Raw genomic sequence first — 27,485 nt, forward strand, 5'->3', positions numbered from 1 at the left:
CATGTATTGCGAAAGAGTCACAATTTTCAAGTTATTGCTGAATTGCAATGGAGTTGGGCGTCGTTGCTTTGCACGAATCAATGAGAAAAGACTCTCCAGACAATCTTGGACGAACCGCGATGTAAATATTTGTGGGTGTCCTTCATGCAAAAGCCGATCTGTCAACCTCACAATTGCATTCGTGCAAACGATTACACTTGTTTGCCATGGTTTCCAATGTCCGTGTCCTACTTGGAGATCATACATTAACCGCACCATGGTCTTCAGATGAGCGATATCCTCGTCATATTTCATAGGATCATTCAAACAAAATACTTTTTCTTCTGCCCTATTATTGATAAGCTCGAACCATCGAGCAAAGTCTTCTATGAAGCATGCGGTAGTAAGAAGCTCCGGTAATTCTCGTATTTCCGCATGAAACTTCAATGCTGCAGCCACCGTCCTGTTGCAATATTTTGTTGCGTTGCATACTTTCATTTTATCTATTGAAGATGTTCTGTTGTCAAAGCACACATCCGAGGCCGTTAGTCTGTGACAAAGCCGCAACGTGTTGTTTATTTCGGAGTTCACGATTGTGGTTAAATGGTCTCGATGAACAACATTGGATGTTAGCTTTTTTTCACGAACATACCAATCCGGAACTTTCAGGTAGACATTGTTCAACCAGCCATGTACTGTATTTTTAAATACGTGTACGGGATCGAGTATGATCTCTAGCATTCTGTTCTCAGCGTTTGGATGAGGTATCGCAGCATTTAATGTCTCATTTTTGCGACGAATATCGATCCCCAAATCCTTCCACATGCGCTGGTTTTCGGACCCGGAATCTTTTGTTATAAAATGGACACGCAAACTGATTCCCTCTGCTCTTGAAACTGCAGACAATACAGCATTCTTCAAAAACTCTTTTTGTATAGAGTTGCCGGTGTACTCGAAAGCAACCACCTGTTTCCAGCGCGCTGCGATTCCAACTAGCATGAATACCAAAGCTTTACAGGCTAAAGTTTGGGACATAGGAAGCGTTGTTGTTCCAACAAACTGCTTCGTATTTTGGCAAAACTCATTTGCCTCGTCTATGCTCATTTCGTCTAGAACCAATCCGCAGTCCTTTTCTTCAACCGACATTGTGGAGACTTTATGTTGTAGCAGCTCGAATATATCTTCAAGAATACCTACAAAATATCATTTCATATATTAACATGCGATGAGACATATGATTATAATTACATACCAGGACTGAAACGAACTCCTTCAATTTGGCGTAGTAGAGTCCTCGTGGATGGGAACGGGAAGCCTTTTTGAATAAGCTTGTCGTATCCACCTTGACATGCAAACCGAATTTGTAAATTTTCCGTAATCGTTTCATTGGACCAACGTTTCACTTTTTTAACCTCTCCTGTTAATAGCTTAATTTGATCTTCTCTGAAAAGCTTCTTCAAGGGTTGTTTTCCACGAATTCTCGAGGTCAGATATCCGCATTTTTTCTTCCATTGTTTTACAATTCTATTAACGGTTACATCAATATAAAATATTAGAAAATAACATATTTTTTGACACACTACCTTTTCAGCTTGGAAATTTGATGTTTCAAACGAAATATTTCTTCCTGTAGTTGTTTATCTCCTTCATATACGTCAACCAAATCATAATTGTTCTCAATACTTTGTATCTCTTCCCATTCCTCATTCGCGGATGCAGCTAAGGTCGGAATTTTCGTAACTCCATTTTCATTGTATTTCCCATCAACAAAATGAGCCTGTATATATACTAGTATTAGGATATGTTTTAGAATTAGTTTTTAATACTTACGCTACATATTCTTGTGCTTGATTTGATTTCAAAGAATGGAACTTCTAATTCACTGTTCACGCAAAATCGAATCCATTCTTTCCGAATATTTTTGTCTTGAGGGAACCGATAAAATTTATACTCAGGATGAGTATCCGTCCTTCGCTCACAATTTAAGGCTTTACACTTCATTTTTATTTTTGAATTACGTTTTGTATGAATAAAATGGCTTCCTAACGTTGTTTTGGTTGTATTCCTGCTCATATAATAAGATAGAATGTTTTGGTTCAGACAATGAGAATCTGCATAACGCTGTAACGGTTGTCAGATTAGATTTATTTGCTAAAAAAAAATCCCAAATTTGTTTTGGAAACGATTATATTATAGATATGGGTATTTAAAAGACTTATTTTATCCTTTTAAAGCATATTTTTGAGATTGTCTATTTGAAAATATGCAATAATCATTGAATTCGCACCAACCAAATGTTACGATTCATTAAAATAGAAATTTGAAAAATCCGATATTTTATAATATTTGGCAGCTCTGGCATCTTCATGTCATGGCTTCGTTTTTGGACGACGAAGAAGAGTAAGAAGCCAGTTGTCTGGTCTTGTCTTAGGTTTAAAGGAAATAGCATTCGTGGATTTCATCATTGCGCTCTGGTAATTCGACTGAGAAGGCCATGCCTTCGCGCTAAAGAGTTTTTAAATGAAGAGTTTACAAATGAAAAATATCGGAGACCTTTATCCGAATATCTCTTAAGAGTTCTTAGTGCTTTTTTTCTAAGTGGATTCACAACCTAAGTGCTGTGTCGTTTTCCCCCCGCCGTTTTATTTTCTCCTGTCGTTTTTTGTTGTTTTACGATTCTTCAGACATATACGAAAAGAGTTCTTTGAGTGGAATCACAGCTTTTAGTGTTGTGTTCTATGTCTCCCGCATCACCGAATTTCCGAATTTTGACATAGAATTACGTCTTTCACAGGTACAAATTGAATCCAATTTCTAACGCTTATTACACAGTCAATTCATGATGGATTTATAAGATGATCAAACATCTAAAATTTGCATACAACAGAGAGCCTAATGTAATTCTTGTGGGCAGAACCACTATGCGCGAAGCGGACTCCACCAACTAGACGGAAAAAGGATTTGACGCTAATAAATTACACGTGCTATATTAGTTTTAACGAGAGTTTTTAATTATACGTGTTCACTGTACAACGTACTGAATGGAAGAGAAAGAATAAAGTTCACTGCGCTACTTCTGTGCGCTTTGTTTTTGGTTCTGCGGGGTTGGCAATCGTCCACTGGGAAAACTATGGTGATGATATGCATCAAGATAAGAATGAGAAGGTAGACGTGTTGCTCATTCCTACACTCCTCCTCAACACGTCCTTCGAGTCTCCTTAGCTCGATACTCCAAGATGTTCCAGAAGTTGCCAGAATCTTGTGGCGCCCAACGGTTTCGTGAGCGTATCTGCTGTCATCTGCTCTGATGGACAATACAACAGCTTAACCTCGTCTCGTTCGCTCAAATCTTTAATAAAGAATCGCCGTGTATCGATGTGCTTTGAGCGCTTCGTAGCTCGTTCTGCGTGGACGAAACTCAGACAACTTTGATTGTCCTCGAACACTGTAGTAGCTTCCAGCCGCTCTTCCCCGAGATCTGCTAGAAGTCTTCGAAGCCAGATAAGTTCTTGACAACAGTCACTTAAAGAGATGTATTCTGCCTCCATGGATGAAAGGCTTACACAGGACTGTCTACGACTGACCCAGGCTATAGGTCCACCACCGAAAAAGAATATGAATCCCGTTGTAGAACGCCGGCTTTCCAGGTCACCAGCCCAATCAGCGTCCGAGTAACCTATAAGCTTCCATCCGCTATCACCAGGTCCAAACTTCAGCTTCAACTCTTTAGTACCTTTAAGATACCTCAAAACTCTTTTGGCAGCTCTCCAATCTTGATCTGTTGGTTCACTTGATTTTCGCCCGAGAAATACCACACTGAAAGCCACGTCCGGTCTAGCGTTAACCGCGACGTATAAAAGTGCACCAACTAAGCTTCTGTACAGGGTTACATCCGCAAATGGTTTACTATCACTTTTTGAACTTGTATAACCAGCTTCCATCGGTTTCTTCGAAGGCTTACAATCCTGAAGATTAAACTTCTTCACTAGCGCTTCTATGTAACTCTTCAATCGCAAGCTATAAACACCTTTCTCGAACTGAATATCATATCCCAGAAAATGCTTGACAGCACCAAGGTTGACTATGTCCAACTCCTTCTTCAGCGCTTTATATACTCCATCAATTTTTACCTGATCCGCACATCCCACCAAGAGGTCATCGACATAAACGAGCAAGAAAATAGTGGTCTGCCCATCTCGTCGAACGTATAGGCAACTGTCGGATTGACATTGCACAAATCCCATTTTGGTGAGCACCGCATGGAGGGTACGGTTCCAGCACCGCGCTGCTTGTTTCAGCCCGTAAATACTCCTTTTCAGGCGACAAACTAGATCCTCCTTTCCTGCTGCTGCATAACCGGGAGGCTGGCGCATAAATATTTCTTCGGCCACTGTCCCATGCAAATAAGCTGTTCGAACGTCAAAATGTTGAAGAATTATTTTGTTCTTTCCCGCTACTGCCAGTAGCGCTCGCAAGGTCTCATGTCGCGTCACCGGAGCGAAAACATCTAAATAATCTATACCGTAACGCTGGGTAAAACCCTGCGCCACCAGTCTCGCTTTATGCTTCACGATATCTCCGTTTTCGTCATGTTTAAGTTTGAACACCCACCGTGAACCAATGGCCTTCTTTCCAGTCGGCAAAGGAACTAGCTCCCATGTGGTGTTTTCCTCATGTGACCGCATTTCGGCATCCATGGCCTCCTTCCACTCCTTCACCTGGAGCGCATCGCGATAATTTGTGGGCTCTTCCGCTATGCTCTTAGCAACACCCACTACGAAGTCACTTAATCGTTGTGGTAGAACACCTCTTGTTCGTCTTCTCTGTCGACGCGTTTCTTGCTCCTCCTGCGCACATGCACCGTCGCTTTCATCTGAACTATCGTCAGCGCTGACAAAACCTTCAAGTTCAGAGAAACTATCCCGAACACCTGGGGACGGCTCTGTTTCCACAACATCGTTCTGACCTTTACTAGTATTCAGCGGAATTTCTATTTCGTTGTCCGAATTTACAACTGCAACTGGATCCGTTTGTTTCAACATCATCTCCGAGCCATGCTCTAACTCCATAAACTTCGCATCCCGACTGATGGTAATGCGATTCGTAGAAGGGTCGAGGAAGCGATAACCCTTATGCTCCTCCGAATACCCGACAAATCTAAGTTTAACTGCTTTGTGATCCAATTTCGAGCGTCTAGCATCCGGAACGTGCGCGTACGCCCAGCACCCAAATACCCTCAGGTGCGCCAAATGTGGTTTACTGTTCATCCACAGTTCGTACGGTGTTTTTCCGATTACACGCGATGGAATACGGTTCTGTATATACGAAGCTGTCATTACCGCTTCGCCCCAATACAGCTTATCCAGCTCAGCGTCCGCAAGCATACATATCGCCATCTCTTGGAGTGACCGATTTTTACGCTCGGCTACTCCGTTCTGCTGTGGCGTGTACGGTGTAGTGTACTGCGCCCTGATTCCCTCATTTTCATAAAAATTTCGCAGCTCACGGCCGATGTATTCTCCACCTCCATCCGACCGTATGACGACAGGTTTCCTTCCGAAACAATTCTCGCAGCGACGCACAAATTCCTTGATTCTAGCGGTAGCTTCATCCTTACTCTTGAGTAGATACACGGTGGTGAAACGGCTGAAATCGTCTATCAAGGTCATAATGTACCGGTTTCCAGAGGGAGTAGCGGTTTTCATTGGTCCACAAAGATCTGTGTGGATCAACTCGAGTGGCCGTTTCGCCATCCTTTCAACTATTGGAGGAAACGGTTTTCTCGCAAGTTTCCCCTGTATACAGCATTCACATGTAACACGATTTCCACAATCAGATAATTTAAATCCATTTACCAGATTTTCTGCTTCAATCCTGCGTAACACATCCGGATCACGATGTCCCACACGACGATGCCATGTGTGCTGACACCATTCACTATGTTCACCACCAACTTTCAGCGACTTCTGCTGAATACGTAGCCGATAAAGACTGCCGACTTTCTCGCCAACCACCACTGTCTCACCAGCAGCGTTTCTTATGGAACACTCCGACGCACTAAACACTGCAATAAACCCCTTTGCTGCTAGCTGACTCACGGATATAAGACCTCCGTCCAGCTCAGGCACAAAAAACACATTTGTAAGCTTGATTTCCACTGGACTGCCCCGTTCATCTTCACCGAAAATAACACCATCGCCGATACCATTCACTTTGGTTTTATTACCATCGGCAAGAGTCACTTTTGACTCTACACTTGTACGCAGCGATTTGAAAAATGCACGATCATTTGTCATATGCGCCGTAGCGCCACTATCGATGATCCAGCTACCCGCCATTGCATAACCAGCCATAAAACATACCGAGCCGCCGGTTCCCTGCACTTGCTTCGCCTTTGGATTGTCATCTTTCGGCTTATCGCCCTTTGGCCCTTGCTTTTTATCGCTACCACTGTTTTTCGCTAACCACTTTTTACACTGCGCCTTTACATGACCCGGTTGTTTACAATAAAAACAATGCCGCTCTTCTTTGCTGCTATTCGCGGCCAGCTTCATCGCTTTCACACCTGTCGCAAGAGATTCACCTCGCTGCTGCCTCTGCCGGAATTCATCCAACAGCCTAGCCTTGACGGAAACTACCGTCCAATCAGCATCAACACGACACTGCAGGCTTTGTACCAAGCCACGATATGATTGCGGAACACTTTTAAAAATCATCGCAATTTTCAACGACTCTTCTAAATTCTGACCCGCGGCAGCCAGCTTATCAAACAATTCTTCCATTCCCGACAAATGCTTGTCCATATCGTCACTTTCAGACATACTCGCACTGCACAGTTGAGTGAAATAAAACACCACTGTCGACATCGTCGCTTTCTCGTGGTGCTCTTGCAGAGCATGCCACATACCGCGCGCACTGTCCGCACCATGCACAATCTTAAATTGGCTCTCTTCCAGGAAAAGACCAATATTTGCACGAGCCTTCCGATCGCGAGCAAACCATTCCGGTTCCGGATCCTGCGGTTTGGCCAAACAAATCACATCCCATAAGTCTTCTCTCTCGAGCAACCACTCCATCCGCTGTTTCCACGAACCCCAGTTGCTCGAGCCCAACTTTGGAAAATTAACTTTGGCATTATCCGCCATTTTGCCACTTGCACAAAAAATTGCTAACACCGAATTTTTCACTCGCAAGCACACGCCGAATTAAACAAAACGAAATCTCAATATTTTCCGAACTATTCGTCTACTGGGCCCATAACCTGTGGGCAGAACCACTATGCGCGAAGCGGACTCCACCAACTAGACGGAAAAAGGATTTGACGCTAATAAATTACACGTGCTATATTAGTTTTAACGAGAGTTTTTAATTATACGTGTTCACTGTATTCAACGTACTGAATGGAAGAGAAAGAATAAAGTTCACTGCGCTACTTCTGTGCGCTTTGTTTTTGGTTCTGCGGGGTTGGCAATCGTCCACTGGGAAAACTATGGTGATGATATGCATCAAGATAAGAATGAGAAGGTAGACGTGTTGCTCATTCCTACAATTCTACGTCAACTATACGGTCTCGTCTCGGACACAACGCTCCTGTGACTTCTTTATTGGATTATTGGTGGTAACTCTCAATCTGGGGCCATAATTTAGGTCCCAAAAATGTCCAATTATTCCTGTCGCATTACAAGTCAGTCCAACTAGCTAGATGTCGAATTAGAAGTAACTTACTGTATATCGAACATGGAAAAGCAAAGCAGTTCGCTACTTTTCAATGTCAAAAAGAAATGCTAGAGGCGAATGAACTACGAAGTCAAAAGCCTCTCAAAGCCAAAAAGAAGAACAAGAAAAAGAAATTATTTTAATGCAAATTGATTCAAAAGTTATATGTATGAAATATGAAGAAAGGAACTGATATTGGAACGTTGTTAAAAAAAAATCTGTTAATTCTGTATAGAACCAAAAAATCTGTAATCTGTAAAATACAGATAATTCTCCAGATATGGTAACCCTGTAATAACACCATTCTAATGAACAAATGGCAGCACCTTCATTCAAAGAGGTATCTTGGCAATCATATGTACGCCGAATGACAGCTGTTTGTTTAAAGTTTAAAGCAGATTAGGAAAAGAATTTGTTCGATATAACTCTCATGCTTCATTTTTTCAAACGAATCGCATTTGTGAGCTTTGTTTTGTTTCTAAACTTGTTGTATACAATTGTGATCGATGTTTTTGTTCTTCTACTGAAGATGGTTAATGAAACAGAATCTGGGAAAACTGGTATGTAGTAACAATATTCAAGGTCGCTATGTTTGTAAACAAATGATTCCTATTTTCAGATGCGGATATTGAAAATATTCTTAATTTTGGGAACTTATCCTTAAAATCCGGTGAGTTATAGATATTGAAATGAGTTAGATCAATAAATAATTTCTACATTTCTTCAAGTAGCCGAGAGTCTATTATGCAAAAACGTAATTGGCAGAGGACACACACGATTGACAGTGTGTTCAACCGATCTAACCGATTGTCTCGCGGTTGATTGTGAATTTGTCGGTGTGGGACCGCACGGTAAGGAACATATGATTGCCCGAGTTTCCATTGTGAATATGGGAGGGGATGTTATACTCGACACCTACGTCAAACCACAAAAAACTGTCATAGACTACAGAACAAACATAAGTGGTATCAGGCCAGAGCTGATTGAATCCGGAGAGAGTTATTCCACAGTCCGTGAAACGGTCAGGTTGATGTTACGCGGTCGAATTCTTGTCGGACACGGGTTGAAGAATGACCTGCTAGTGCTGAATCTACGCCATCCACGACAGTGAGTATTCGAAGATTTAAGCATGATTGATTATTGACTTATACATTGACTTTTGTAGCCTTATCCGTGACACTTCCCGATATCACCCGATAGCACGTAAAATTCGTGCTCTAGGAACACCTAGTTTGAAAAATTTATCAAAATTAATTCTGGGTGAGGAAATTCAAAACGGTATCCATGATTCGGTGCAAGATGCCAGAGCTGCAATGAAAATTTACCTTATTTTCAAAGAGGAATGGGAAAAATCAATGCGAAAATCCGGATACAGAAAGCGATGACAGAAAGTGTGGCCCAGTTGTGATTGCACTCTACCTTTTAGTTAGAGGAATTAATGTTTTGTAAAATAATTGTATCTCGTTAATTGTGATATAAATTTTTAAATTCATCTGTACATAAAAATAAATGTTTTGACGTAGGACTACGTCTTTCATTTCTATACCGGGGTGTAAAATCAAAGTTTCGAAAACGAAAGCGTTACGCCGGAGACCGAGATTTTGAGCGTTAATAGCTCCTAAACAACTGAACGAAATGGTATGATAAACACTTCATTCGAAAGATAAAATGTCTACGCGTTCTATACTTGTTACTTTTTGATCCAAAAACTTGTTTCAATAGTCTTAAAATTGCTTTCAAAACAGGCTATTGAAATCACCAATCGGTATATAAGCGAGCGCCGCTCGGAAATCCACTCAGTTCTAATTGAACAGCGATTGGAGCATGTTGTCACTGTTGTGGTGAAGCTCTTCGTTTATCATGAAAGCGCGGATGAACGGTGCCACCAAGAGCCTGTTTGTGCACCTTAGGCCAGAAGAGAATCCATCAGGAGGAGAGTGATGCCACAAACGGTTCCCCGGGAAGAGTTCGGAGCAGCCGCCACACACATACATACACGCGCGGAATTCTTCGTTTGTATGCCATTCAGCATCGAGAAAATTCCGGAAAGATCTAATCATTTCTGGAAAATAAACTGCCAGTTCCTCTGGGAATTTAAAAATACATTCATGTGAAAGAGTTTATTTGAATGTTTTCTATCCACGTAACACTGTGACCAAATATGTTTCAATCAAGTGCTATTAACAGGTGGTTATCGAATTAGTATTAACCACTGGTGGGCTTCCAGTATCGAGGAAAATGTGGAAATATCTAATCGTTACTGAAAATAATCTGCCAGTTCCTCTGGGAATTTAAAAATACATTCATGTGAAAGAGTTTATTCAAATGTTTTCTATCCATGTAACACTGTGACCAAATACATTTGTGATTTTTCAATCAATCGCAATTAACAGGATAGCTTCTGAAGATTATTCTTCCCCATCAGTAGGATATTTGCGTATCCAATATTGTATGCGCCCGCAATTGATTATTGCTCAGTCGCCGAAAGTTCCAAGCTCAGAGAGTTCATTCCCCTCTAGTTTGCCTTCCAAATTGCCATCGTAAACCACACCTTCTCTCGACTCAATCACACACAAAAAGCATACTTAAGCGATATTCTGGTTTTTAGAGGCGAATGAACTGCAAAGTTTAAAGCCTCTTAAAACAAAGAAGATAAGATATTCTGGTGGTGAGACACATTCATTTCTCGTGAGGACATCGACAAGACAACATCGTTGCCTAACGTGCTGGAGGAGGTGGACGGCGAAGGATCGACACATACACGCGCAGAATTCTTTCCGTTTGAATGCCATTCAGCATCGAGAAAGTTCCGGAAAGATCTAATCATTTCTGGAAAATAATCTGCCAGTTCCTCTGGGAATTTAAAAATACATTCATGTGAAAGAGTTTATTTGAATGTTTTCTATCCATGTAACACTGTGACCAAATATGTTTCAATCAAGTGCTATTAACAGGTGGTTATCGAATTAGTATTAACCACTGGTGGGCTTCCAGTATCGAGGAAAATGTGGAAATATCTAATCGTTGCTGGAAAATAATCTGCCAGTTCCCCTTGGAATTGAAAATTACATTCAAGCGAAAGAGTTTATTTTAATGTTTTCTATCCATAAAATATCCATATAATACATTTGGGTTTGTGATTTGTCAATCAAGTACAGTTAGCAGGTTAGCTTCTGAAGATTATTCTTCAGAACAAGGTTTTTCGTATCCTATATTGGATGCATAAAACCTTGTGCCTCCAACGTAACGCTCTCGTTTTCGAAGTCCACCAAATATTCATTTATTCATTCATTCAGAATGGATTGAGATTCAACTTCTAACAAATGATCTCTAAATCAACGATAGTCCTACGTCACCCTTGCGGTTATACCATAGATATAACCCACTTCCTGTTTTTCTTTATGCATGTATGTTTAAACAGATCATGACGGGTGAGAAAAATGGATCATTTACAATTTTGAATGAGCAAAATGAACCATTGTTAGCTACTCGCAAACACCACCTTTACCGAAAAAGACATGATTTGGCCCTAGTGGGATTGGAAAAGAATCGTTTATTATAAACTTCTACCACGTAAACTTTTATTCCAGATTCCTTGAGCAGCATAAAAAGATATTTCCGACGAAAAACTGTCTCCCTGTGTTATCTCAAAAAGACTGTCTCCATACTCAATTTTCTACTTTATTTCTACGAATATGAAATAGTATACTCCCGTGAATACGATGCATAATAGAATAGTAATAATTTTATTTGGACAAACATTTTTATATGTACATTCAATCGTCGATGCTATCCTCCATGGCTTCTTCCGTGTCCATCGTGTCGCCTTTTTTATCCTTTTTATTTTTCACACTTTTCCTATAATCTAGGGGGAAAAATATCATTAACCTGCAATCTAAATCATTTTCGTTCAACCATACTTTCCAAATCATTTTTTAGCGGCTGTATAAAACTTTCGAATTCGATTTCCTCTAACGCCGAGAAAACATGATCTACCGTGAGTGTTTTCTGTTTCTTTTTTTCGGCTTTGTAGGTTGCTGCCGACGTTAAATACAACACAAACACGGAGGTAGCTCGCGTTAGCGCGGTCCTTGATTCGTTCGATATTTTTATATCCGGCGGAAGGGCTTTTTTCATTAGTCGGGTCACAATAACGTTGGGGAGATTCAGATCCTCAATTCTTTCAACCATTTTGAAGAAACAAAATGCTAGCAACTTCTCAACTGGAATGTCAATGAATCAGACCTTGTTCGATTTGTTTACAATGGGACACTACAATTAGAAGAATGCGTGGGAAAATTGGTCGGTATCAAGGTATAAAGCAAGGTAAACCGATTTGTTACAATCAAGTGCATTGGTAGGCCGTTTGGTATCAGGGGTTAGACATCAATTGAATATAGGCAACCCAAAAACAAAATCAATATGGCGTCATTTGTTTACCAAAATATCATTTGCGAGGATTGAAATCGTGGAAATCACGGAGATAGTATGCTTTATTTCTAACTGCATGAGCGATTTTCATATTTCGGTTTCACATGGAGGTGTTCACATTTAACATGGAGTTCAAAGTTAGCCACTATTCGACTATATAACCGGACCGAGTTATAAACAACAGTAATTGACAGAACCAAAATGTCAGTGAACCGCAGCAATATTTGGTACACTGGCAATATTAGGGATTTGACGTTTTAATCATACCCCTGTTTGGTCTAGGCCAACGTGATTTACATATACTACAGGTGAGCTAGATTTTTGGTGTGCACGATAATTACTCACGCTCATTACTCATGACTAATTACTTATTATTCTTCATTTTGGATTTAAGAGGCTTTAAATTTTGCATTTCAGTGACTCATTATCCGATTCGATACCGGATATTTGAAAAAAAACTTGTTAACATAAGATAAATTATAACACAATAGCATATAAACATTATTCACTTAGGAGCTTTCTCAAACAAACCAAGAAATCAGCGGTGTATTTAGCGGTTTTGAATTTATTGAATTCAATTTAATGTATTTTTAATGTTCATAATGCGCATACCAAGTGAGAATGGGGCTGTTTCAATGTCCTGGAAAAAAGGTAATGAAGATGATAGAATTTCGAGTGACATAGCATGCGCTGCCAAAACTATTTCTCAAATAGTGACATCAGTCGTTATGTTTATCTTTGATTGCCCACCGCATCCGTATGAAAATACTTTTTTCAATAAGTGTGTTATCAATGAAAAACATACATTTTATTGGTGTTCCCGCATATTATAAACATAATGTGATAGCGTGCAGTGGACATGAGTGAAATCACGTCAAAGGAAACCAACAAAAGTCATATTTTAGTGAAACATTGTCACTCCCCCGCGGTTATAGAAACAAACGAACTTTCGTTATTTTAACGATACCATATTAATATTGCTATGGCTCTCAGTGTGGGTGTTTGTGATGTGGGAAAATAGTCTTCAATTAAGCAGCGTTTCACAGAAAATGTTACTGCTTTCGAAGACTAAAACTACGACAACTCTTTGGGTTTATTCACCATATCAATAAGGGAAATAGGTCACAAGACAATTGTCATCTGTTAAAAGACAAAAAGTTGCAAGATTTCATGAGAAATTTGGCTCAAGCCATCATGAAACCGTGAGTATTTTGAACATTGTTTTGTTTCTTCCATATACATTCCATATTGAATGCAAATAATTACGAAACCATATATTGGTCGCCAATGCAAATAAACTTCACCTACTGCTTCACCTCGATATGTACATCATTGGGTCTGTGTCACTGACCCAAAAAATTGGTATATATAACGAATTTTTTGGTAAATATTGAAATTGTTTTCGGAATGGCTCAAGAAATAAACTTTACGATTGAAGAGAGAACACGTGTTTATTAGACATATATATATATATTTTGGAATGAATAAAATGCGAAGGTTAAACTGACAGCTACTGTACACACCACAGTAGCGGCGGTTGCATTAGAGACAACTGTGCTGCCAGAGGTTGTTCTTTAACACCCCTGCTTAACCGCTGCAGCTCGCCATACCGATTGCACTTCGATGCTTTTGAAAAACTGCCGCAGGTAGACCTTTTGTCATCATATCTGCTTGCTGATCCGAAGAAGGTATTGAAGGTTGATTCGACCTTGTTTAACCAAATCCCGTAAGAAGTGGAATTTTACATCCACATGTTTCAATCGTCCGAAATTTTTCGGTAATCCGCATCGCCGACTGATTGTCCTCATAGAACGTTGTCGCCTCCTTCGGTTCATGCCACAGGTCCCGTAGCAAACGTATCAACCACATTTCATGACATGCTGCTGTACACAATGCAGTAAGTTCCGCTTCCGTTGACGACAAGGTCACTATCTGTTGTTTACGGGTTATCCATCCGACCGTTGCTCCAAACACTTTGAAGATACAGCCACTGACGGAGCGTCTATCGAACTGATCGTTGGCCCAATCAGCGTCACAATATACATCCACTGCTGGTACATCTTTCCGTCTGCGGTATACCAAGCCCATAGTGACGGTTCCTTTGATGTACCGTAGAACCCTTTTTAAATGCACCCAGTGAATTTCATTTGGGCAACTCTGAAACTGGCTCAGAAAGTTCACAGCAGCTGCCAAATCAGGTCTCGTTGTCATTGCTGCATAAGTTAAACAACCTACTAATTCTCGATACGGCTTAGTAATCCTTTCCTCTTCAGCTCCTTTTAGCAACTTCAACCTATGTTCCAAAGGGGTTGAGATCGGCTTACACTCGGTCATCTCGAATCTTTTTAAAACATCTTCATGATATTGCTGCTGGCTTATTCTCATGACTCCAGCTTCCAGATCGTAGTCGATTCGCATCCCCAGAAAACATTTGATGACACCGATGTCAGTCATTTCAAATTCTCGGGATAAGAGATTCTTAACCATGTTGACTGCCTTGGGCGATCCCGCTATCAAAACATCATCAACGTACAGAACGATGATCAACTTCTCAGATCCAATAGCGCGGATATACAGGCATTGGTCATTTTCGCTTCTTCGAAATTTCAGCCGTTTCTCGACGAAAGTGTGGAACCGCTCATTCCACGCACGTGAAGCCTGTTTCAACCCATAGATGGACTTTTCTAGACGACACACCAAACCCTCTCCTTGCTCAAAACCCTCCGGCTGCACCATGTAAATTTCTTCCGTCAGCGATCCGTTCAGAAAGGCGGTCTTCACGTCCATTTGATGAACGACCAACTTCTCCTGGTTCGCTAGAGCTAACACTGTGCGCAGAGTATCCAGCTTTGCAACTGGAGAATACGTTTCGCTGTTTTTCTGTTTCTCCAATCCATATCTTTGGCTGAATCCTCGAGCCACCAAACGTGCCTTATATCGGTCTGGTGCTCCATCCAGGCCGCGTTTCACCTTAAAGTCCCACTTGTTGGTAATCGGGGTACGGTTTCCCGGTAGTTTCGCCAACTTCCAGGTTCCGTTCTTCTGTAAAGAATCCATTTCTTCACGGATGGCAACCTCCCACAGGTTCCAATCAGGTCGATTTCGTGCTTCAGCTAGGCTGCTAGGAAGATTTTCGACGTAGCTAGTTGCATTTAGCGCGTATGCAGCATAATCCATATCATAATCCGCATGCCATAATGGTACATTTCGATTCCGCTGCAGTCTACCGGAATTATCACTATTCGGCTCTTCCTGTTGTGATGATCTGCATTCAAAATTTTCTGCCACCTGTCGTCGGTCAGAATCCTGCCTACCGTCATCATCACAGAAACTGTCGAACTCTTCATTCGACTCGTCATCGGAGATCGGGATTTCTTGCTGCTCAATACTCCTATTATCCTTTACACAATTCTTCGGAATAGAGAAAACATCACTTGGCGAAACTGGGGCAATCTTTGATTTCATCTCCTTAACTTCAAGAAAATCAACATCGCGAGCGTGAATTATTTTGCCAACTCTCGGGTTCCATACGCGATAACCGTTGTTAGCGTACCCCAAGAAAGTTCCCTTCCACGCCTTCACATCCATCTTGCTTCGCTGTTCCTTCGGGACATGAAACGGTGTAACATCCGACGCAATTGCTGACGATGGACTACGATTCAGCAGATACGCAGCGGTTTGGATCGCCTGACCCCAAAACCGCTTATCCGCCTTAGAATCCTCCAGCATGGAACGGGCCTTCTCCACTAGAGATCGGTTGAGCCGCTCACTCACTCCATTCTGTTCAGGCGTGTGAGGAACAGTCCACTCCACTTGAATGCCCTTGGACTTACAAAATCGATCAAACTGTTTACTTTTGTATTCACCGCCGTTATCGCAACGCAAACGATGAATTTTATGCTCGAACTTCGCCGACACTAACGCCTCATACGTTTGGAAGCACTCAAAAACCTCGTCCTTCGATGTGATCAGGAATACTACTGCGAAATGACTCCAGTCATCGGTGAAAGTAACAAAATACTTCACCCCTGAAACTCCAACTGGTGTAACCGAACCGCACACATCCGAGTGTATCAGTTATAGCACACGTGACGAACGCTTTCCGTCACGCACCGCGAAAAGCTTCCGAGTTTGCTTGCCCACGATACACGACTCGCACACTACCATGTTCTTGGTATTAGTCGCACTGTTCACTTTCAAACCGGTAACCATCTCATCACGTATTAGTTTTTCGAGACTTCTCGCATTTAAATGCCCGAACCGATGGTGCCACAATTCCAGACTATCCGGAATCCGTCCACACGTAAGCAATGATTTATTTTACCAACGAAGAAGTTCAAACCGTATAAACGACCGACACGCGAGCCAGTGGCGACCACTTCCGATCCACGCAAGATTTGCATTTTTCCTTTTTCGTAGATCACTTTCATTCCCGCATCGTCTACTCTCATCACCGAAAACAAATTGCACCTTAAATCTGGCACACACAAAACGTCCTTCACTGTGCACTCGATTTGCTTTCCGTTGACTTCAGAGAGAACTCGAACCGTTCCGGAATGTTTCGCCACAATGCACTGCTCATTCTTCGCGATCGCTATTTCAATAGGCGGATCCAACACTTTCAGATCATCGAACAGCGACCTGTCATTCACTAGGTGATCCGAACACCCAGAGTCGATGAACCATTTCACTTTTCGCGATACACACTGTACATCCGATCCCCTGCTGAAACCGACAAAACACACGCCATCTTGCTCTGCAAAATGTGCTATCGATTTTTCGTTTCTGTTCCCATCCTTTTTCTTCACAGGGCAATCTGACAACTTGTGTCCCTCCTGCTTACACCCGAAACACTTCATATTCTTTATTTTCGGCTGCTTCTTTGAGCCAGAAAAGGCAGCATCAACACTCGCGGCGGGGGGAGCACAATTCAACACCTTTTCGCTTGGTTTCTTCATCAAGCAACCTGCACTTAACAAATTCTAGCGACAAGTTTTCTTCCGGCATTGTCTCAATAGCTGTGACCACGGTGGCGTACGAATTGCCAAGAGTAAGCAGTAGGTGGCAGATTACATCAATCTCCTCCAACACTGCGTCTGTCGCTCGGTACTCGCGCACTTATTTGTCGAACCGGAGAAAATGTTGTTGCAGTGTACCACTCTCAAAACGCATTGTAAGCATCTGTCGCTTTAGATGCATTCTGCTCGCGATACTGCGTCGCTCGAACACACGACGTAATGCATCCCAAATGTCCTTCGGAGCTGGTTTATCCTGGATATATTCCAGCTGCGAATCATGTACACGCGACACTAGTAACAATTTACACTTGCGATCCATTTTCTTTCTTTTCTCACGAGCCACTTCTTTCGTTTTCTTCACGGCTTCATTATCACCAGCCGCTTCCTGCAGCTCTGGTACATCTGCGGCAAAAGTTTGCACACACTCCACGAGCTCGTGCTCCTCCAGGAGTATCAGCATACGAAACTTCCATGCCGCGAAATTTGTGCCGTCGAATAGTGGCAGAAAAACACGATCGACTCTTTCTTCTTCCATTCTAAATCACTTCACTTCAATCACGTTAATTACCCGACGCGTTTACTGGGCCCATAACCTGAAATTGTTTTCGGAATGGCTCAAGAAATAAACTTTACGATTGAAGAGAGAACACGTGTTTATTAGACATATATATATTTTGGAATGAATAAAATGCGAAGGTTAAACTGACAGCTACAGTACACACCACAGTAGCGGCGGTTGCATTAGAGACAACTGTGCTGCCAGAGGTTGTTCTTTAACAAATATTACCAATGATTAGTACATTTTTGCAATACGAATTATTCGTACATATTACACAATAACAATGGTAAAAAAATGTCAAATCGGCCAGTATGACTATAAGCGGTTGGTTCAACGTTGGTTTAACATATACCCTAAACATATATGTAATTTGTTCAACACGGGGTCATTTATCAGTCCAACGTCGGCTCAATGGTATTTTGATCGGGTATAGAATCGTAATATTTTCTTTTCAATTCTAATGAAAACCAATATTTTTTTAAAATTTATTGTAATCAATAAAAATTATAAATAATTATTTCTATATAAATAAATTTGGAACTCGAGGAAGGAATCGGTCAATTTGATCCGTCAGGTAAGCTGGTGTGTTTGCATCGTCAACTGCTCGTATCAACGCTGTCCCCCGACTTTCGGCAGCCACTATTCTGTTACTACTATTGCTACCGGCATTATTATACACCTCAACCGAGGACGCTTGTATCACAGATGCCGGGGATGTTATCGCAGGCTTTTTGAAGCAGCCTATGCTGCTGATAAAACAGTGGATGAACCGGGTATTTGTTGTTGTTGCTGCTGCTGCTGCTGCTATAACACAACCGCACTTCGGGAGATTTTCCGTTGTGGTACCGCCGAGGGGCACGCACTACCATACGCTTGCTGCCTAGTAATGACATTATAGGTTATTATTTATAGTAATTTTATAATTATTGAGCAGATTGTGAATATTTGAAATATTTTTAGTATTTAATAGGTAATTCCAGTACAGAAAGAGGAACCAACCAATAATGATAATATATAATTGAATCAATATGATAATTACAATAATTAATATTTTATTGTGGTATTTATGGAATTGAATGGAGTAGTTATCAATAATTAAAGTATTCTGAGAAATATTCAATATACTCTCTGATTTCAACTAGAGAAGGATGCTGGTAAATTAATCCTCTAACGCTCACGACTTTTTATGATGATTTGGATGGAAAAATAACTTGTGTATGAAAAATGCTTCAATAACAACATCGTAGCCGTTTAATTTTTTTATTGTTTTAAATTGTGTTTGACTGTAAACATAGAGTAAGGCTCGAGGTAAAACTAAAACTAAAGAGTGAGCGCTCATTTTTACTTAATGTTGTAAATCAATAGTTTTACAGTTAGTACTTCAAATTACAATTTTACAATATTTCGCAATTTAGTGAGAGTTGGAACCTCCGAGGGAACCTTGAAGAAATGATGCTCTACACACACCATGGGCGTTAGAAGGTTAAACCTTGAAATAATTTTGTTTATCAAGATTCGTTTTCGGTAAACCAACGAAATATTAGAATAATGCACTGTTAAAAATATGGTAGGTTGGATATGGTTGACTAAAGAATATTTGAGTACACTTTAATCTGCCGTTCTATGCATGGTTATCCCAGCGTGCACAAGGTTCGTGTAGAACATGGGATAACCATCGGTAGAACGGCAGTAATCTTGGGTACAATTTATTAATGAATAAACAATTTTTAAATATGTATTACCGAAATTATTACACAAGTCTTAGTGTAGCAATTGCCGAATATTCTATAAAGTTTATATTCCCAGGGATATTTTTTTCAATTTGTGTAAATTCAATTAAATCCGAGTTTTAATATTTGATTATCAACTATTTTTTTATTTCTTTCGATCTCTTTTTATTAACCTCAAGTCGTGAACCTTTCGTATTTATTATATATTTAGAATAGTCAAACTTCAAATCATACAAACAATTGCGTTCAAGCTAGTGTCATAACATTGTTTATAAATGTTGGAGATTGGATATGTGTTTTGTACAAATCTATATCAATCCGACCATCATTTACAATGTTAGTAAGTTGAATTTTGTTCGCTACATTGCCACATCGTTCAAACCAGTTAGCATACACAAAAATTCCTCTTGGCACAATGCCACTGGGTGGTTTTACTGGAGCGCAGTGCAGCGTGTAGTTCTTCGATCTACCGTTGATGTATTCAAATCCTACCACATTACCATACACGACTCGTGTTCTTCCATGTGCCCTATATTTAAACTCACACCAATCTCCAATATGAATTTCATCATGCGTTCCTGCAGACTGGGCTAAAATAGGGTCAACTCTCCTATCATTATTCCTAACAAAACGGTATAGGCGATCTGAACTAACGGTATCCTTAACATTGTTAAACAACCAAACGACAGTTGACTTTTTCACAAAAACTTCTTTTCCATCTGAATTCTGCATTTTGAAGTACAGTCGTGATGATTTTATTGTTACTGAAATTCGAAGCGTGTTATAGTTTATGCTAAATACCCAAACTTGTATTATGTCCATACATACCATTTTCCTTGATGAGATGTTTAATTTCAATGTTGTTAGCGCTTTCTCCTAGCATAAGCCGCAATTCATCTTCAACATCCAAAGGTACATACATCTCGGCATGCATGCTGGAATCACCGTTTGAAGCCACAGTTATATCCAAATGATCCAAATCGAGATCCAAATAGTTGTGCTCATCATCCAAGTCAACATCTGCATCAGCATATGTATTGACTTCATCATCATTCCGTTCTTCGTTCGTGATGGGTGTTTCAAAAGGAATTTCAGACCTTATTTCAGGAAATAATGCTGAGATAGGATGCACAGCCTGAAGACCCAGGTGCAACATTTCATTTTCAGCGTCAACTTGGGCATTCAGAACAGTTTGTTCGATTTCTTCTAGGCCCGGAAGTTGAAATGTCTGGCAGGTTTTGGAACTCTTCTTCGAATTGACTCCATAACATTACAGTATATTTTCTGCATAGTTCATAAAGTCTACTCTATGAACTCTATGCAATAAGTCCAGCATTGAAAAATTAACAATTGTTGAACACAAAGTAGTCAATGATCTCAAATGGCGAAAAAATTCTTCACAATCTTGACTGCCGAATAATGTTGGCAAAAAGTATTCATCCATTGATTTTTCTCTGAAGAAATTGATGAGTTTGATCAATTCATGGAAATTCATTTCAATGCACGCGTAGATATTTGCCGTTATCATAAAGCAGCTCCTGTTTTTCCTACAACAAGTCTTCCAGATACGGAGAGCCATTACAGCAAACGCCATCCTATAAATACGACATAGAGGACTGAGCGATGAGTCTATGAAAGCTTCATTCACATATCGCATTATTTTAAGATACATCACAGTTCCACTACCTCCAGGAATATTTGTTAGAACCCATTCCTCAATTTTTGGGTTTAGTAGCTTTGTAATAGAAGAATAATTCATTTTGTCATTCGACAAAATGTCTCCAACATTCAATTTATGTATTGTGCGTGGCATATTCTGAACAACGATCCTTAGGTGTGCTTTAGATGCGATGAAATTTCCTGAAAAAAGTTTATACAAAAATTTGTCGACATGATATTGATAGAAATGCTCGTTGAAATGTTATGAATGACAACTAATGTCAATAAATTAATAATTTTTAAATATATTCTTACCTATTCTTATACCACTTCCTGAGTTGAACAAATTGTTTCGCATCTTGCCCATGATATGCACAGTGTCTTGAATGCAGTGGTGACCGTAATCATTCTCAAATGGAGTATTGAACCAATGGATCCAGTCTGCTGGTACATTCGTTAGTTGCACATTTTTGTACATTCCACAGAATTGTTTTTGAGAACATGTATATCGTGAATCGCCATCTGAAGAGCTTCCTGGAACTAATATACCAACAGAATTTAGTTTCTCTATTACGAATATGCGTCGTTTGGTTACTGGTGCTGCAGTAAACTTATTATCACATCCCACAACCATCAAACAGAAAGGTACGATACCACCACCTCCACTGGTGGGTTGCAATGTATCACCACTGTAAATCGGTTTCTCTGCGCTCTGCGCGATTAGGTGAACCATATGCAAAAACCTACAGTACAGCAACGAAATGAAATAATAAGCCAAATAACAATGATTCAAAAAAATTTACCTTTATTGTTGTTATCAGCACGGCGAAAATTGAAATAATAACAGATACTTTTTCGCGGTTGCCAAGGATGACAATTGTCTGAGTTACCAATAACGCACAGTAATACTTATGACAGACATACAGCTGTACTTGCGTTGTACTTCGAAAATTGTATGTCTGTCACCATGTACAGCGCTAGAACCATGCAAGCAACTCGGTACAATCGCTGTACCTGTACCGACCTGTTTTACCGCTGTACATGGCTACAGTTGTACTGTGCGCAGCGCCATAGACGGTTAGTGGTGGGTAGCATGAACAAGCAGAATCAAATCACTTGATAAACGATCTTTTCATTGACTTTCTTTTAAGTTAATAACTCAGATTGGAAACTTTTTTGTTGTGTTTGATAGTTTAGACACTAAATAAAAACCTTTTTCATTGAAATATGTGGTGGAAATTGGAAAAATATCTGATTGTCAGTTTGACATACGGTACAATGTACAACCAAAGTATGTCTGTCATGGTACGATGGTACCTGTACAACGCTGTACACGTACAACGCAAGTACAGCTGTATGTCTGTCCCTGGTATAAAATGTACCAATCATTGGTAGGGATGTGTATTGCATCTGACATTTATTTTACTAACGGTCGGTAATATTTACAGATAATTTGTACATTCTACTAATGTTTGGCTTACCAAAGAATTGGTACCTTATTTTAGTAATCTGTCTTCTGGGTGTAAATGGGTGTAAATTATGTGTGGGAAATAGTAATCTGCCTCTCGGCGAATAGTGAGTTAACAAATTTGGCAACGCGATAGCAACCGAGCCAAGTGTTGCTATTTTCAACAAACGTCAAACATCTGTTGTGGGTTTCATTCGTCTTGTGTTTGTTTTTTGTGATTTTGCTCTGAAATATTATTTCGGAAGTGTATATATTACATTTATCTACCAAAAAATGAACGCGACGAAAAGAGAATTAACTGATACTTGTCATTTCTTCTAGTAATAGCAATCGTATTTAGCAACCTGCGGTGCGAAAAAAAAGTGATACTATAGCAATCGCGATAGCAACGACGGGTGCGCAAATCGACGAGTTAATAAATTGGCAACGGCTAAAACTCGAGACTAGAAACCTTGAATAGTAACGCATTGGTGCGGATGCCCTAAGTATTATTTGTTTGACTCTTAGTATTGTGCGTCTATTCCCTAACTGGACAGGATGGTTCGAAATAGTGGCACTTGGAACGGTCGTAAAAATAGCCGCGTTTGCTGTTGACAGATAAATATGTCAAAAGTGATAAATCTTATCATCGTCATTGCTAATTATTCGTGTTTTGCGAGCATTTTCGTGAAATTCACAAGATTGATAGCAGCATAGAATATTCCATTATTGAAAACTTTCAGCATCATCGGGCTAACACAAAATATAATTGTTTGTACGATTACAGTTGCAAACAGACGAATCTGGTTCATCAACCTGTAACGGAAAAAATCTTATATTGTATATCGACGAAGCTCCCCAACAGTTCGCCCTGCATTCTGTAGTATCAATCAGCGCATCATCAATTAGTAAAATAGTACATGCATACGGAATGACTTGGAAAACCTTGGCAAGGAGAGTTATGCAGATACGCAAGTAGGCATCGAAAGATATGTTAATAAATTAAGCTATTTTCATTGAGATCTTTATCAGCTCTTGTTTCTTGATGAAGTTGCCTTTGGAAATCATGGGCTACCAAGGATACGGAATCATAGAACAAAAATTGATGTTTAGAGGAGAATTTTGCCAAAAACCAAGAATTTCGTCCCTCTTTTTAGGACAAGCTGGCACAGTGTTTTCAAAATGCAAAATGTTTTCAAAACGCGGTTATACTGCTGGCGGTGAATTTAATCCATCGGTTATTTATTGAAAGAGTACAAAAATGATAAATGTCTTCTTTATTTTATTCATTAGGTAAATCCGTACAAATCTGCACTAAAATTAGTGATTCGTTAGCATTTGTAACTTTCGTTTTTTGCTGAATCAGTTTTCTCCTGAAGAATGAAGAATTGATTGCATCCAACAATGAACGAGAATTTCTCGCTTGAGCTTTGAGCTTTTGTATCTGTGCATTAATGTACGAAGCACTTATAACGAGGGAGTCAATTCGTTTACACAAAATATCTATAGATTATGAAATATTCTCGTTAATATTATGAGCCACATACCATGACGTGTTGCTTAAAGTTGGTTTCTTTCCGAGAGGGGCACAGCTCAACAAAGGTGAAGATATCCATCCGGTGGAACTTTCGTCATTAATTTTGAACGCAACTCTCTCAGTAGCTCAAGGATGTGATTCGCTCACTTTTCCACAAACTGTTCGATGCTCGAAAACCTCCGAGTGGCTGGCGCTCCTGTTTTGTCTTTTTGTTCGGAATGCAATAATTTCATGCTCACAATTTCCCATGTATGTGATGCCTTCGCAACGAAATGTTTAAATTTCAATTTCACATCCACGACATTATGATAACACTTGGTTTATTTCTGATTTTTTTTTTTTGTGTTCACCATTCAAGCTCCCCACAAAGAATGGATCGCTTCCGGAGCGGAGCGGAAATTTTTAAGCTGGCTGACCAAGTGGAGACTGAGGTTTGAATAACAATATAATTTTCCCTTCTCTTTTTTCTCATTTGCTTTGGAAAAACGATATGTACGGTGGCTTGTAACGATTGTTTTTGCAGTAGTATTAATATATTCAAATTGTATTTCGCGGTTGCTCTAGTCCTTTTAGTCAGAAAAATTTGTGAAGTACAAATTGGATTAATCAAAACGAGGTGCATAGCGCGTTTGGATAATGACATTTCACATTTCAATTGTTTATGTCAAGAAATATAAAATGTTATCCATTGTGATAGATGCGTAGAAACATTTCCTATCAACTGATGTAAACATTTTTGTGATCTATTAAGAAATGCTCGACTTATAAGCGTTGACACTCTTTCAAATCTGACAAATCTTTCATTTTTTTCCTACTTGTTCAGTGTCAAGATTTTCATTTTACCTCTTATATCTTTTGGTTGGACGTAGTCCTACGACAAATAGTGATGTTTGTTTTTCTATTGACGACGCGTGAGTTTCTCAAAACTTGGAGCAAACAATCATAATAACAAAAACAAACATCCTCGTTTGATAACCACCGGTGCAAAAAAGAAAGTAGTAAAATGGCAACCATGATAGCAATGACCGGTGCGAGAATGGGTTGCTATCCAAAATAGCAACGATTAAAGTTGTGAGATTACCAACGTTCATAGCAACCAACCGGTGGGGATGCTTTCTTCTTAGATGGCACTAACGTTCCCAGAGGAACTTTGGTCTTCTCAAAGTAGGTATTACTTACGTCATTTTCATTAGTAGTACTTAGTTGAGATTTCTATGCCGCATAACACGCTTTGAATGTATTCTGGAATGGCAAGTTCTAGAATACGCGTGACTACAGTGCAAGCCGGAAGCAATTTCTTTGACGAAAAATCCCCCGGTCAGAACGAAAATCGAACCCGAACCCTCGGCATGATAATATGGGACGCTAACCACTCGACCACAGGAGCACTTACCGGTAGGGATGCTATTAGGTTAAAGTGACCAGATAGTCAGAGGTCTAACGCAGGACACAAAAAAACAAAACGTTATGTATATACGTTATGTGAACAAAAACCATAGTTTAGAGATGAGTTGGACATCCTGAGGCACTTTGTGTCCGCCAGATATAGCTAATCTGGTATTTACAACATCCACTCTCTGCCGCTCCTTAAGCCGGGAGATCTGAACAACCGGCCAAATGGTGAAAGAGAATCTGGCCAAAATAGACATTTTTATGCGGTAGCTTCGACGAGACCGGCCGTATCTGATCAGCAGGCAATCACCCAGAAGGAGTAGCTTGGGGTACTGATGAAAAACTTCTTTCCGGTGAATGAAGTGAAAAACTTCTCCTTTTGGTGCTCATATTGAAAGAAAGACGTTCCCCAGGTAAGCAATGGCCACAAATATATCACCCACATCAAGTTCTCGAAGAAGGTCCTTCTCTGACAAACAATAAGGGAATGTCCAAGCCGCTATTCTTTCGAGTCATATGGTGAACTGGGAGATATACAGTACGAAGTGCTTGCCGGAAGTTGCGAAGGTGATGTGGCCTTTATGCCGAACCTGCGATCAGCCCATTATGCAAAAGATTACTGCATTACTGGATCGGCTGCAGATAAACATTGTCGCGAAGACCACCAACCTTCCCAACATCCCCCAGCTGCGACCGATAGAAAACTTTTGGGAGAATGGCAAAAATGGAGAGACAGTCGACCACCAAAGCCACGAAAAGGTAAAAGAATACGCTGGTATGCATCTTTTCATCACCCATGGTTGAGGTTCCGGTCAACTTCCGGCAGGCCGCCAAGCGCTTCGTTTCGATACTTCATCAAACAACTCTGCCTCTTCCTGTCCAGTATACAATAGTTCTTCCGGCTTATTTCACACGTTAAGCCCTGACCGACGTAATCTCACACGGGACATTTTGTTGAAATGCAAGACTGTCCCTCGTAACGCGGGACGTCTGGTCAGTTTATCTCAGGTGCAAATAGACTTATTTTTAGGTGGAAATAGACTTGGACTTGGACAGCAAATTTGCCGTTGCTGCGGTGTGTGAATGTTTCCATAACAATTGCATGGGAGAATCATTGACGCAACGTGGCGTGACGTGAACGTGACGTGAATGTTGTATGTGAATCGCACTTTATCGAACTCATTGCGGTTTTGATGAGTTTGCTCACCTGAGTACTTAAAGTCTTGCTTTCTTTCTTTCTTTGTTTTTAACCCTCCTGTACTCGCGTGCAAAAGTCATAACACGTATACTCGCGCACGGTGTCACAGACCGAAAATTAAACTTCTCTGTAATGTTGCCATTGTGTATTTTTCAGGCTTTATTGGCATTTATTTGAAGAAGAGAGTATGATTGAATGGAAAAACTCCAAAAAATATGTTTCCTTCGTCTTTATTATGTTTTAATAGTCATCTAATTCAGCCTCATCAAAGCAGAGTAATTTTCGATACTCCAACACAAATAACGAAATTCGAATTTTTCACTGTTATTAATTAAAAGTAAGCAACTGAATATAATTCATTGAAGTATAAAGAGCTGTAAAATGACATAAAAACGTATTAATCGTTTGTGGTTTCATTGGAGTAAGAATCGGAACATAGCATAACTGCATGCTTGAAGCAAACATTTTTTTTTACATTTCATGCAGTTGTTGCATGTTTTTCGGGTCTTTTATCGAAGAGAAGAATGTATAACGACCTTCTAGATAATTACCAGATGATAAAGGTTCTGGAATATAAAGTTTGCATATTTCTAATATTCTTTTTCTCTGTATTCTTGGTAAACTAAGAATTAATGCCTTTTTTTAGATGGGGCATAAAATAAGACGGGTGGGTAATGTCGGGGACATAGCCGGAGTGACGTAGGACTATACAAAGGGGACAGCTTTTGTTAAATATATATTTTAAATTCATTGTTTTATTTTCTTCTCCTACGTGAATACCTACCTATCTACCTGAAAAATGGATTAGTTTACTGTTTA

The 27,485-nt window shown here is 40.1% G+C and overlaps 4 protein-coding genes across 5 annotated transcripts; 1 reads left to right on the forward strand and 3 right to left on the reverse strand.

Annotated features, from left to right (window-relative positions):
* The first annotated feature begins 8,061 nt into the window (after positions 1–8,061).
* Positions 8,062–9,213, forward strand: LOC129769516 (RNA exonuclease 4). 2 transcript variants are annotated; one of them, XM_055771839.1, is made up of 4 exons: positions 8,062–8,255; positions 8,315–8,365; positions 8,424–8,802; positions 8,861–9,213. In XM_055771839.1, exons 1-4 carry the CDS (start codon positions 8,126–8,128, stop codon positions 9,078–9,080), a joined length of 780 nt encoding a protein of 259 aa, XP_055627814.1. In that variant the 5' UTR covers positions 8,062–8,125; the 3' UTR covers positions 9,081–9,213. The 2 variants fall into 2 exon arrangements, with proteins under 2 accessions (XP_055627814.1, XP_055627815.1); XM_055771840.1 differs by having other exon boundaries at positions 8,427–8,802.
* A 2,143-nt stretch (positions 9,214–11,356) lies between these two features.
* On the reverse strand, positions 11,357–11,990 carry LOC129769774 (DNA polymerase epsilon subunit 3). The gene is made up of 2 exons (XM_055772242.1): positions 11,616–11,990; positions 11,357–11,560 (listed from the first exon to the last, which is right to left on the reverse strand). Exons 1-2 carry the CDS (start codon positions 11,884–11,886, stop codon positions 11,472–11,474), a joined length of 360 nt encoding a protein of 119 aa, XP_055628217.1. The 5' UTR covers positions 11,887–11,990; the 3' UTR covers positions 11,357–11,471.
* A 7,689-nt stretch (positions 11,991–19,679) lies between these two features.
* On the reverse strand, positions 19,680–20,682 carry LOC129766856 (uncharacterized). The gene is made up of 2 exons (XM_055767457.1): positions 20,262–20,682; positions 19,680–20,197 (listed from the first exon to the last, which is right to left on the reverse strand). The coding sequence occupies exons 1-2, from the start codon at positions 20,587–20,589 to the stop codon at positions 19,680–19,682; spliced, it is 846 nt and encodes a 281-aa protein (XP_055623432.1). The 5' UTR covers positions 20,590–20,682.
* Positions 20,683–20,685: 3 nt separating this feature from the next.
* LOC129770372 (uncharacterized) lies at positions 20,686–21,984 on the reverse strand. Its single transcript, XM_055773159.1, has 3 exons — positions 21,896–21,984; positions 21,408–21,835; positions 20,686–21,293 (listed from the first exon to the last, which is right to left on the reverse strand). Exons 2-3 carry the CDS (start codon positions 21,823–21,825, stop codon positions 20,704–20,706), a joined length of 1,008 nt encoding a protein of 335 aa, XP_055629134.1. The 5' UTR covers positions 21,826–21,835; positions 21,896–21,984; the 3' UTR covers positions 20,686–20,703.
* Positions 21,985–27,485: the final 5,501 nt, after the last annotated feature.

This window comes from Toxorhynchites rutilus, chromosome 2, assembly GCF_029784135.1.
Source record: "Toxorhynchites rutilus septentrionalis strain SRP chromosome 2, ASM2978413v1, whole genome shotgun sequence".
NCBI classification, from domain to species: Eukaryota; Metazoa; Arthropoda; class Insecta; order Diptera; family Culicidae; genus Toxorhynchites; species Toxorhynchites rutilus.